The sequence below is a fragment of the Propithecus coquereli genome, unplaced genomic scaffold (genome assembly GCF_000956105.1).
Source record: "Propithecus coquereli isolate 6110/MARCELLA unplaced genomic scaffold, Pcoq_1.0 Scaffold602, whole genome shotgun sequence".
NCBI classification, from domain to species: Eukaryota; Metazoa; Chordata; class Mammalia; order Primates; family Indriidae; genus Propithecus; species Propithecus coquereli.
In genome coordinates, this window is record NW_012151975.1 from 766,859 (window position 1) to 780,810 (window position 13,952).

Genomic DNA, 13,952 nt, shown 5'->3' on the forward strand with positions numbered 1-13,952 from the left:
CCATCAGTCCTAACTCACTGACCCACTGTTTGTGTCTATACTGGGACAGCCCGAATCTGAGGCTCCCCTGGAAGCAGGAACATCACCTGTCCTGTCCCACCTGTCCTACACGCTTCCTGTCCCCACGGCCCTGCAGCCCTGCCATGCCTTCCCTGCACCTTGCCCTTTGCCCTCTTCTTGCCTGGGCACGTCTGACCTCAGACCTCCTCCTCACATGAATGTCCGTGGCCGCCGTGGCCGCTTTACTTTCTCACTGCGGTCTCAGCTAAGGCAGGCCCCACTCAGGCCTCACTTCTCTCTGCCCTACTTCCTTCTTTTATTTTCTTCATAACTGTCCTCCATGGAACAAATGTTTGCTGTCAGTTATGTGCCAGACACTGTTTTAGGCATGGAAAAGAAAACATTGAATTGTGGAGGCAAAGTCCTGCCCCCATGGAATTTAAAATCCTGTGGGGAGACGGCGCACAGCTGCTGACGCTCCGTCTGCACAGGACGAGGGTCAGCGTTGCCGCCTGGTGCTGAGACCCCAGCCTGGACAGACCGTGAGTAGGGTGGAATCACACCCAGCGCTGCCTCAAGGGTGGATTGACTGGAAATGAAATGCTTCCTTTAAAAATCCCATCTGTAAATACTTACATGAGAGGCAGTTAGAAGTTTTAAATTGTATTTGCTTTCAGGGTCAGAGGCAGCAGAAACTATTATATTTCCTAGAGAAATTAAAAAAACAAATGAAAAATAAAAGCTCAGACAGACAAAGCCAGATTACTTCCATTCAAAGAAAGTCCGCTCTTTTCCCCAGCCTCAGCATGGTGTTTACACGTCGCGTGAGATTCCTTAGTTAGGACATCTCTGGAATGCCCAGCGCGTGAAAGTCAGTGAGTGCGGAAAAGTGCCACAGACGCAGACTGAGCCAGGCTGCCACTGTGTGCTCTCCGGTAGCCAGAAGAGAGGATGTTGAATGTTCCCAACACAAAGAAATGGTAAATGTTTGAGGTGACGGTGTGCCCATCGCCCTGATCTGATCATGGTACATCGTGTTGAAACGTCACTGTGTACCCCATAATATGTATACTTATTATGTCAGTTAAAAAATCAAGCCTAAGAAAATGCTACTGTCTCATAGGATTGATGTGAGGAAGACCTATATCTCACAGCAGTGCCTAGCATTATAAATGCTTAATTGTGAAAGTGTAACATGAACATTTTTTAAATTCCCTGGGAACGAATTTTAAACACTGCAAGCTTCTCTTCTCAAATTAATAACTCTCTAAGTAACATAATGGATGAGCCAGGATATATTTACCAGGTACAGTGCCAAAATCCAGTCTATATTTCTTTGTCAAAATTAGTAGTAGGGAGAATACTTCTTTGTCATGGCAACGGAAAAGAAGCCAAACTCTGTAAAATAATTTTAAAGAGATTTATTCTGAGCCAAATTTGAGGATCATGACCCAGAGCCACACCCAAGAACCCTTGAGCAAGTGGACTCGCTCTGGTTGGGTTACAGTTTGGTTTTATACATTTCAGGGAGACGGGTTTCAGGTAAAGTCATAAATCAATATGCGGGAGGCATACATTGGTCTGACCCAAAAAGGTGGGACATCTCAAAGGGGGGCTTACAGATTATAGGTGGATTTAAAGACTCTTTGACTTGTAATTGGTTAAAGACATGAAGCTTTGTCTAAAGGCTTGAAATGTTTTAAGATAAGGAAGTCTGTTAGTCCCAGAAAAGCCACCGGATGTATTTGTTGTGTAAATTGAGGACCTGCAGGTTTGTCTTGCATACCTTTAGGCCTGTCAATGAGTTACAAAAGGATATTTCCTGGAAGGGAAGGGGGCATGATGAGGCATATCTGACCTCCCCCACTCATGGCCAGCAAGTGAGTTTTGGGTATCCCCTTGGCCAGGAGGGGGTCCATTCAGTCAGCAGGTGGTGGTGGGGCTTAAGATTTTATTTTAGTGCATGGTGAAGTATCCTTAAATCAGGTGTCTGGAGTTCTGTCTGGATGATTTGCTGCAAGGACTTAAAGGGCTCGGAAGTACCATCCTGCTCACTGTTACAGCTTCTTGCAGCGAGAGGACACAGATTGAAGTTAGCAAAGGAAAAGGTAGTGGGTGGGAGACACCAGGCGCCTGCGTGCTGCTCATGCTCCCTGCCGGGGAGTCTCACTACTGTGGGGCTTTTTACACAACTGGTCTCCAGCTTATTGCCAGGTATATGTTTGGCAAATAGGTTATTATTGGGAAAATATTATTTAGGAAGGTATTTTAATGAGCATGGTTCAGAGCATTCTGTGGGTACTTTATTAAGAGATGTGAGCTTGATATTTGCTTTAAAGTTTTTCTGAGTTTGTGGTTATCCAGCAAATTTGGGTCTTACAACTCACATGTCCAAGCAGATTTGACATTTATTTTCTAAAGTCCTTTTGCGGTCTCACCTAGTGGCCCCTGTTGGCTTCTCTCACATGGAGGGATGGCCCTGTGTTCAGTGCGGGGCCCTGTTAGGACACGTAGGTTCCGGAGCAGGTGTCACAGGGCCTCAGCGTGGCTGTGAGTTCAGTGCACAGGTTTGCTTTCTGTGGGCTGCCCCTAGGCACTTGTTTGGGAACAATTCCTGGATCTCTGGTGTGGATATCAACTGGCACTCGCTGGAGAGCAATGTCCATGGAGGGTTACCTCTTCCCCGCATATTCGGGTATTGCAGGATCATTCATTTCCAGGGCTTCCTGTGCATGTTTGTCATCTGTCTTTGGGGAGCATTTTACGTCCGTGTAGTCAGCAAGTGCTGAACGCCTATCGGAGATTAGGTATCAGGGAAGAGGAGTGGAGAAGCGCACACAGCTTTGGCTGTCCCAGAGCTAGACGTTAATCAGGTATAAATTATTGATACACACCTCTGTCTGTCTGTTTGTGTGTGTGTGTGCGTGGTCTCACGTGTGTAGATAGTGCTGTCCGTAATTACCGGTTGTGATAAATGCTAAGAAGGAAATGTACAGGGGCCATGCGAGTCCGCGTCCGGCAACTGAAATAACAGCGTGGTCTGGGGTCGTGGCCGTGGCTGCTTCTCCGGATGCTGACGGGTATGCAGGAGCCCTGCGCCGCCTGAGCTGCCGGCAGACAGGGAGTCAGGAACTGCAAGCTCTAGCCGGGGTGCTTCCACTGACTAGCTTTATCACTTACCAACCTCTTTGGTTTTGTTTTGTTTTTCACCTGTAAAATGGGGGAAAAAAGTGATCTGACATTTAAAGGCTTATTGTAAGAGTGATAGAGTCTAAATACCGAGACACACAAACCTGCATGTTAGTGTCCATGAAAGTGATTTGTAAGCCGCAAATTGGTATGAAAATGCTGTTATTTGCAAAGCATGCTGCTAAATTCTATGTTCTTGTGCAACACAAATGTATATTGAAAAAAAGACAAAATTTAATCACAATTTGATGAGTATATTATTAAAATTTTTGAAACTATACTTTTTTTTTTTGAAACTATACTTTTGATATATTATTTCTTCCATCTGTTAAGAAGTTTTGTGCTTCTGGGAAGCAGTGGGCGGGTGAGATCAGCTTCGTTTCATCCCTTCAGGACACACACACCTGCCCAGCACCTACTGCTCTAAAGTTGTAAAGTCTACAGAGCAAATCACCTTCGCTTTGAGACATTGAGCCATTTTTCATGCGACAGTCACTATATCTCGGCAAATGTAAAATAAATAAATAAAACCAAAGTTGTGAATTGGAGACAAGTGTGCTTTAAAATAATCCACATATGCTTTTATTTTGTTTTTCTCCAAATATTGAGAATTTTTGAGCTTTTAAAAATCACTCCTTATTTATTATAACAGGGAACATTTGTTCTATGGGAGATCATTGAGTACAAGGTCTCTAACTGTATTTGGAGAACTTTATCAATTATATTACCCCACTTGCCTGGTAACTTGGCTTCATAAATGCTAAAGTAAGGGTTTCTAATCAAATCTCTAATTGAAAATGCTTACTGATTCTGAAGGAGTCCATTTCATCTGTCATTTGTCTTACTAAATCATGACCTCCACACCTGCACGCAGGAAATGATTACAGCTACCCCGCCACAGCACAGAGGTGGAGCTCGGTACTTATGCACCGCTCCGGAATATCAGACCTCTCAGTCAGGTGCCTGCGAGGCATAAAGTAGAACGTCCACCTGATGAATTGGAAGCCCACAGTGCTCCTTCTCTTTCTGCGACCCCTGTCTGTCCTCCAGACAGCGCATCCCGCCAGGCAGGCTGACTGTGGCTCCACGGCTCACGGCCTCTGAAGGGTGGAGAACTTCAGATGGTGGGAAGCGCCGAGGCGGGGGGACAGGGCGGACAGGAAGGGCTCTCAGGGACCTCTGCTGAGCCCTGGGGAATGGTAAGAGCTCGAGGAGGAACAGAAGGAGCAGACGGGACACATCGTCAGGCAAGAGAGGCTCTGCTGGTTGTACGGGGCAGGAGAATGTCAGGGCGGTGGGGCAGCAGCAGAGGAGGAAGGCCCTGCTGAGGTGGGAAGAGACAGAGGTCAGTGTGTAGGGCCTCCTCAGCGCCAGTGTGGCGACCACGTGGTGGGCCTTGGAACCTACACGGCCTCATGACGACTGGACGGTGCGTCCTTGCCCACGGCTGTGCCTTCAATGCCTCTGTTGCCTGCAGTGGGGTGGGGGGCGGAGGGACTCCAGGATGACCCCAGGCCTACTGCCATGCATATCTGAAGTGAGTACCTTTATGAAGTTATTAAGTGTAAAGTTGCATAAAGATCTGAAACATTTATTTTTGTCAATGTTTCATTAACTTATACTTTATGAGACACAGCCAGTGAGTCACTGATTACATAACCGGTGGTAACTTAACTCTAATAATATAGAATGTTGTGAAATAGTCGAATAAATCCCAGGTTAGCTATAGGAGATCTGGATTTATATTGCAGTTTCCACCGACTAATTTGCTGTGGTCAATTCAGAAAATCACTTGTGTCTTAGTCACTGACAGTCGCAGTCAGTTTCAGTGACCAGCTTTTGAGCACTGTACTCAGTGCTGAGGCTTCGTCAAGGCCTCGGCGATTGTCCTTTGATTCTTACCTTTGCAAGGTGATTGTTCTTACCAGACGGGTGTGGAAGCAGACCAGGAAGTGTAAGGAAAGGCTGTTAACGGGCATCGTGGGTTTGAATCAAGGTCTGTTTACTTGGAGGGACGGGGCAGTCATGGATGTGCAGCCTCCAGGGTTTTCTGCTCTTCCCATTTACTGGGGGTGGAAGAGGTGAATAAGTATGATGCGAGGGGTGTGTGTGTGGGCGAGTGATCACATCAGTGATTGTGAACCGATGACATACCTGTAGTCCTCTTACATGCACTTTGTGTTTGCAGATTGAAGATGGAAAAACCCCAAGAAAGTTTCTCAACTAACGACGGCCGTGTAAGTGATATAGTTACAGAAAAGTACGTGGTTGAATCCAAGGAGTCTGCCTCTCATGTTCAGCTTGCCTGCAGCGCGCGGTACTGCGCTTTCCCTCTGCACGGAAACGGACTTTGCATATGGAGCACCGAGAACCCTCCTCATCAGGTATTTAACAAGTTGTATGTACAGTGTCATTGCGCATGTCCTTGATGCTGTTTGGGCATTACTCTCTGTGGACTCAGCTATCAACTACGTGAGAAAAACGTTGATACAACAAAAACATCATATTAAGTATTTATGTTTAGAAAACAAATGGCCTGGAATTACTTAATTAAAAAAAATGTTTCCTCAATTAAACATGAGCAAGAAAAGGTTCATCTTACAATCAAGACTCCCACATTTGGATCTCCAGCTTGACGTTTCTCACCTGAGTACAAAATACTCAGAAAAAAGTGTCCTGCCTGTTAAGTGCACGTTGTGATGACTGTAACTCAGTGCACACAGCTGGGTAACCACCACCCAGGCTGTGCTTCCTCTCCATCAGTCAGTGCCCCTTCTCTCTCTCCCAGGAAACTTCTGATACCAGAGGCTGGTCTTACTTAGTTTTGTTTGAACTTTACGTAAATGAGGTCAAACAATGTGAATGCTTTTGTGCTGGTTTCTTTGATTGGCTATTGCATTTGTGAGAGTCACCCATGTTGTTCATTTTCACTGCTGCACGGTATTTCGTGGAATGGACGGGCCGCTCTCTGTCCTGCCGCGTGGCATGACATCCTACACTGCGCTGCGTGGTGTCACATTGTACGGATAGACCTCGGTCTGTCTGTTCTTCTTTTGGTAGATAATTGATTTATTTCAGTTTTTTGGCTGCTACAAACATTCTTTTATGTGTCTTTTGGTGCACACACGTGCAACTCCTGACTTACAGGGGATGCATATACGGTTCACGGTTGAATGACAGGCATCTGAACTGCGTGGGTACACTTATATGTGGATTTTTTTTTTCAAGCAAATGTGGATCAAAAATACAGTATTTTCTGGGTAAGAAACCACAAATACAGAGGGCTGACTTTTCGTCAGCAGGTGGCACAGGACCAACTGTGGGACTTGATATGTACAGATCTTACCATACGTAAGGGTTCGTGGAACCCGGCCTCCGCACACACCAAGGAGCGACTGTCTTTAGTAGATACTGCCAAGCAGAGTTCCAAAGTGCTTGTACCAATGTGTATTTCTTCAAATGACATACAAGAGTTCCAGCTGGTCCACATTCTCGCCTACACTTGTTGCTTTTAATTTTAGCCCCTCTGGTTGGTGTTGTGCTACCTAATTATAATTTGCAATTCCATAGTGATTAATGAGGTTTTACACCTTTTTGCACATTTAGTAGCCATTTAGGTGTTCTCTTTGTGAAGTATGTGTTCAAGTCTCTTGCCTTTTTTCTATAGGATTATCTGTATTTTTCCTGTTGGTTTGAAGGAGTTCTGTGTATGTTATAAATGTAAGCTTTCTGTCAATTTAGATTAGTTTTCATTTTCTAGTTTTATGTAAATGAAATCGTATAGTAGTTACTCTTTTAAAATGTTTAAATTGATGTAATAGTTGCATATATTTTGGGGGTATGTGTGATATTTGATACATATATGTACAATGTGTAATGATCAAATCGGAGTAATCGTGATATCCATCACCTTAAACATTTATTTTTTCTTAGAGTTGGGAACATTGCAATTCTTCTCTTCTTGCTATTTTGAAATATGTAATAAATTATTACTAACTATAATTTACCTACTGTATTATCAAATACTAGAACTCATTCCCTCTATATAATTGCATTTTTGTACCTCTGAACCAACTTCCCTTCATCCCCCCACCTCCCCTCCCAGCCCCAGTAACCATCATCCTACTCTCCACTTCCATGAGAGCCACTTCTTTATCTCCCACGCACGGCGAGACCCTGCAGTGTTCGTCTTTCTGTGCCTGTGTTATTAGTATTTCACTTAACATAATGGCCTCCAATTCCACCCATGTTGCTGCAAATGACAGGATTTTATTCTTCTGTATGACTGAACAACCTTCCGCTGTGTGTATGTACCATGTTTTCTTTCTCTGTTCATCTGTTGTCAGACACTTGGGTTGATTCCATATCTTGGCTATTGTGAATAGGGCTGTAGTCAACATGGGCTTGCAGATACCACTCTGATACACGGACTTCCTTTCTTTTGGCTGTATACCCAGCAGTGGGATGGCTGGATCGTGTGGTGGTTCTATCTGCAGTTTTCTGAAGAGCCTCCGCACTGTTCTCCAATAGTGGCTGTGCCGATTGACCCTCCCACCAACAGCATGCGAGGGTCCCCTTTCTCCACATCCTTGCCAGCATTCATTATATTTTTTTGGTCTTTTTATTACTATATATTAATAATAGCCATTATAATGGGGCGAGAGCATATCTTATTGTGGTTTTAATTTGCATTTCTCTGATAATTAGTGATATTAAACAGTTTTCATATACCTATTGGCCATTTGTATGTCTTCTTTCCAGAAATGTCTATCCAGATCTTTTGCCCATTTTTAAATTCAGTTATTTTTCTGCTATTGAGTTGAGTTACTCACATATTCTGGTTATTAATCCCCTGTCAGATGGATAGTTTGCAAATATTTTCTCCCATTCTGTGGGTTGTCTTTTCACTTTGCTGATTGTTTTCTTTGCTGTACAGAAGTGTTTTTAGTGTGACATAATCCCATTTGTCTATTTTTGCTTTTGTTGCCTGTGCTTTTGAGGTCTTGCCCTTGCCCAGACCAATGTCTTGTAGTGTTTCCCCAGTTTTCTTTTAGTAGTTCTATACTTTCAGGTCTTACATTTAAGTATTTAATCCATTTTGAGTGAATTTTTGTGCATGGTTAAAGATGAGGATCTAGTTTAATTTTTGTGCATGTGGATATCCAGTTTTCCCAGAGCCATTTATTAAAGAGATTGTACTTTCGCCGATGCATGTTCTTGGTTCCTTTGTCAAAAATGAGTTGGCTGTAAGAGCATGGATTTATTTCTGGGTCCTCTAATCTATTCCATTGGTCTGTGTCTGTTTTATGTGAGTACCATGCTGTTTTGGTTACTATAGCTTTGTAGTATAATTTGAAATGAGGTAGTGTGATGACCCCAGATTTGTTCCTTTTGCTCAGGATTTCTTTAGCTGAGGTCCTTTTTAGTTACCTATGAATTTTAAGATTATTTTTTCTATCTTCATGAAGGATGTCATTGGTATTTTGATAGGAATTGCCTTGACTCTGTAGATCACTTTTGGTAGTATAGACATTTTAACAATATTAATTCTTCCTATCCATGAGCATGGGATATATTTTCATTTTTTTGTGTGTTCTTCCATTTCTTTTATCAGTGTTTTATAGTTTTCCCTGTAGATCTTTTATGTTTTGGTTGAATTTATATTTTTTTGTAGCTCTTGTAGATGGGATTGCTTTCTTGATCTTCTTTTCTTTTTCAGATTTATTGCTGTTAGCATATATAAATGCTTCCAATTTTGGTATATTGACTTCGTATTTTGTAACTTCACTGAATTTGTTTATCAGTTCTAAGAGTCCTTTGGTAGAGTCTTTAGGTTTCTCCCTATATAGGGTCATGTCTTCCACAAGCAAGGATAATTTGGCTTTTTCCTTTCCAATTTGGATGCCCTGTATTTCTTTCTCTTGCCTAATTGCTCTGGCTAGGTCTTCTAGTACTATGTTGCATAACAGTGGTGAAAGTGGACATCCTTGTCTTATTCCAGATCTTAGTGGAAAGGCTTTCGTTTTGCCCCCATTCAATATTATATTAAATGTGGGCTTCTCATATATGGCCTCTATAGTGTTGAGGGATATCCCTTTTATACCCTATTTGTTGAGAGTTTTTATCATGAAGGGATGTTGAACTTTATTGAATGCTTTTGCAGCAACTGTAGAAATGATCATATGGTTTTTGCCCTTGATTCTGTTGATGTGTCATGCATCACATTCATCAATTTGTGTATACTGAACCATTTCATCCTCTTGTTAACTCCTGCCTTATTCTTTTCCTTATTCTTTAAGTTTCAGCTCAGCTGTGACCTCTCCTGGCATGTAGTGGAGACATGATGCACATTTGTTTAATTAAGAAATAACGAAATGGTAGAATGAGGGAAGCTGCATCATTTTATTAGTATGTGATAACGAGTAGGAGTGAAATGGTTCACTTGAGAGAATATTTAGCAGTACACAAGCAGGAATTTTGATGAATAAATTCAAAATGAATATATAAAATAAATATATTTGAAAAATTCAATCTATTCAATTTCTTAGGTTTGAGGATTTTTTGTGCCCTTTTATTTTTTAAATATTATCTGTAATACATGATATTTGTGTTTTTTGTTAATTTTTTCAGTTTCTAATCCTACAAGGACACCGTCAGTCAGTTACTGCCATGGCTTTTGGAAATACGGTGGATCCAGTTGTACTCTGCTCTGCGTCGCAGGATCGCACGATCGTGTGGGACCTGGAGGAGTGCAGAGAGAAAGTGCTTCAAGGTAAATGGAAACTTGAAACATATTTTAAAGATGCACGAAGGGAATACCTCATCCTTAAGTCTACTAGGTCACACCGGGGCCTTGGAGTCATTTTTTGCTCCCTCATCCCTGAAGCAGGCACTCTAGCTGGGTGTTTTGTGCGGAAGCACACCACGCCCCCAGACATGCGGACCTTTGTGGTAAACTGATATCACGGGGTCATTAGTTTTAATCTTATGTAATTTCTTATTTTAAAAACGGAATTTTGTGTAAACCCTAAAACATGTAGGCAAGTTGAAATATTCTTTCCTTTCATGACAAGTGTTTCTTGAGCACATGAAATATTTCAGGCTGGAGACATAGTCCTAGCTCCTGTGGAATTTACAACTTAGAGTTTGAGACAGATAAAAAAACCATGTAAGCCAGAAGGTAAGTAGTTATAAATTGTGGGACATGCAGTGGACAAAGCAAATAAGGTGTTGGCAGAGAGAACAGGGTGAGACGTATTTTATGTAAGGAGATCTCTGGGAGATGACTTTGGATGAACATGAGGAGGGGTTGGATGGGGGAGGGGGTGTTGTGTGTGGGGGTGGGACACACATGGAAGGTGCATGTCCCGTCGACAGGTCCAGGCTGTGGACACCTGGCTGTGGACCTACCTGTCCATGCTGCCCCATCCCAGGCCACACAGGAGTGCTTGCTGTTGCTCGCTGGCGGGGAGCTGCTTGGGTGGCTCCACTTGCAGCTGGGGTCGTGGGGGCAGCTTTGCTCCACACACTTTGTCGCCTGGGACTGGGCTGGCTGGAGTCCTGGAGGGCACGATAGCCCCCAGGCCGAGGCTCAGATGGGCACCCCTCCCTCCTGTCCCCCTGATGTTGGCCAGAGCAGCCATATGGCCCAGCCTGGACCTGGGGTAGACACGAGGGAGACACAGAATGTGGATGTGATGCTGGGAGAAGGTGACGAACTGACCGACACCCGTGGTGACACTCGCTCTAGGGCTGACCCCGCGAGGGACTGTCGTGAGCACACTGCTGGGAAAGGTGCTGTGTTTAAGGTGGAGCCCGGATGACCGTGCTGTTGCCATATGTGCTGGAAACAAAATACTCCTGCTGGGTGTCGAGGTAAGGCCGAGTTCACGTGTGCCGTTGGTGGAGCGAAGAGCCATGGGGCCCTGCACACCATTTTTTCTCCCCTCCTTTTAACTTTTCTGCCCTTATTTTTAGACAATATTTTAAATTTAGCATATTTTTATAAATGTGTTAGGGAAAACAAAGGAAAACATATCTTTATCTTGCAATTGGAAAGCCACTAGAATCAGGTACTGTTTTTTATATAAATCATAAGCCGGAAGGTAAGTAGTTATAAATTGTGGGACATGCAGTGGACAAAGCAAATAAGGTGTTGGCAGAGAGAACAGGGTGAGAAGTATTTTATGTAAGGAGATCTCTGGGAGGTGACTTTGGATGAACATGAACATTGCACTTTATGTGCAATCTGGGTATCAGGGACTACTACAGACATGTTCAGTAAAGTACTCGCTTCTTGGGTATTCTGCTGTAGTGATCTCTTCAAAACCCTCATAGCATGGCGCTTCTGTTTATCTCTTTTATCAAAATTTGCTTTTCATCAAGAATGAGATTTTCTTGCTTATTTCTTAATTGGGATTAGTTTAAGTAAACGTGTTTAAATCTCCTGTTTGACTGGAGCTGGTGCGCTCCGCCCATGGCAACACCAAGTGCTGGAAGCGGGAAGTGGAGTTAGTGGGAATTTGGGGGAACTTTTTGTTCCCTCTGGATTCGTGCTCTGCTTGAGGCTTATTTGGGGATTATCGAAAGCCTGGCAAGATGTCTTGGCTTCAGTTAGCAGAGCTGTTTGCCTGTTACAGCTTTCCTTGCTGTGTCCTTTTTAAAAATTTAGGTTAGGAAAGGTGTTGAGTATAAAATATCAATTGATTATTATGGGTCTAGTGTGTGGTAGGCATTTTGGGGATACTTTTTGTGTTCAAATGGTTTTTGGCCTAATTGTGCAAATTGAGGCTCACAAATAAAAAGGTTCACATCTTAAGTTAAGCCACAGTGGGGGGGGGTGTACCTCAGAGGGAGGTGCAGAGGCTTCAGCCATCTCCGTCAAATAGTCTGCAGAAGTCTCCTGGATAAGTTGGTATTTGAGCTGTAAATATTTGAAATGTTTTATCGTGAACATCTTGTGGTAGTTAAATGGATTAGCATTAGGCTACATCACCATATATAACAAAACTGACCATTAAAATGAAAAGAATTAACATTGTTATGTCGGAAAAAGTAAAACCAAAATGAATTAGGAAGATACTTAAAACTGTCAGTGTGTGAACAGTGCCCCAGAGAGGGAAAATGATCAACGGAGATTAGGTCTCAGCCACACTTCGCAGTCCGTGAACATCAAAAGTGGGGCAGGAGACATCTGTTCCAGATGTGTACACGCCTGTGTAAACCGCTTCCTGCTTCCTTGGTGCAGGAAAAACAAATGTAAGAAGATTTACAGGGGAAAGTAGCTCAGTAGGCATGGGTGCACGGGCTGCCAGGTAACTGAACACGCCCGTGAATAGTTTACATTCCTTTAACAGAACACTCAGCAAGTAAAGATGTATGGAATTTAATTTGAATGACTTCAAATGGATACTGAACACTTTTTGGTAAAGGTACTTTTTAATCAACATGAAATACAAATATAACCATAAAGTATCAAAAGCAAACAACTTAAAATATTTTTCAGGATATACTATCATTCATAAACAATTGACTACCTTTATTTTATAGAAATTGAAGGAAATAGAAATGTATATTTAATAATAGTCTCATAACTGTCCTTTTAGGAAAACACATGTTATAATCTTACCTTTTATTTTTAATAATTTGATGGGAATTGACATAATATACTTGATATTCTAAATTGTATTTATCAACAGCTATATGTTGTATTATTAACGAAAGTCTTCCAGAGTTAAGTGTCTATTTGTATGTTGTCACTGTATATATATATGTGTGTGTGTGTGTGTATATATATTTTTTCTGCACGTATATTAGGGCACACTTCTCTAGTCTAGATTGAATGCTCTGAAGAGCAGGAAAATGCCCTGGTCCTAGGTGCCTGGAATCCCATAGGGATATTCCATGGGAGATGACTGACTTTTGGGAACACCTGATGCTCTCCTACCTTACTTCTCAAGCCATACTGTGGAATTCCAGCTGTGATACTGACTTCTAGGGTGCTGCTGGGCTCCAGGAGGTTTTAGGGATTTGTGGAGCAACGGCCAACTTGCACATAGCCAGTGACACACTATCTTGTTTTATTTTGGTAACGGTGACAGAGAGTAGATGCCGAAGGAGACGGACACAGGGCAGATCCATTGTGATGGACAGGGGAAGGGGAGGGGGATAGAAGGGAAGAGAGAGGTTGGAGCACCTGTTCTCCACTGAGTCCTGACAGCAGAAACAGCCTCGGGACAGCATGCAAGATGTGGGCAGCAGGAAGACAGTAAGTTCTGAGGAGGTGCCTGCTTCGTAACTTGCTTAGGGTCGGCTTTTAAAATTGCTGACAATGTGGCCTGTGATTGCATAGGTTCCCCTCTTAGCCTAGGCCTCTTTATTTTAATGTCTAGGTTTATATACAGGTAATTCCAAATTTGGAAGAAGGAATCATATAAAATAGACTTTGTTTTAATAGGAACTATTTTCTATGATATACATACAACTTGTTGATGATGATAATTACCAGAAAGTTTAGTGACTGTCTTCCTTCCCAAATTCTCTCAGAATCTATCTGTACTGGCCGAGCTGGAGGGCCACCTGGGCCCGGTGACTGCGGTGGAATTCTGTCCCTGGCAAGCAAATACCATCATCTCAGTGTCTGAGGACAGAAGCTTTAAGGTCAGGGCATGGATATTAGACTGCTTTTTGATGTAACAAATGCTTTGGAAAAACACCTGTGGGCACAACGGTGCAGTGCTTTCGGTTTATGGTCACTGCCACAT

At 42.9% G+C, this 13,952-nt stretch overlaps 1 protein-coding gene across 1 annotated transcript; it reads left to right on the forward strand.

Annotated features, from left to right (window-relative positions):
• Positions 1-5,384: 5,384 nt before the first annotated feature.
• On the forward strand, positions 5,385-11,064 carry LOC105822334 (WD repeat-containing protein 27-like; the record flags this gene model as incomplete). Its single annotated transcript, XM_012659307.1, has 3 exons — positions 5,385-5,573; positions 9,820-9,961; positions 10,940-11,064. Coding segments are annotated over exons 1-3 (456 nt in total), but the record flags the coding sequence as incomplete, so codon positions are not given.
• Between the last annotated feature and the right edge of the window lie 2,888 nt (positions 11,065-13,952).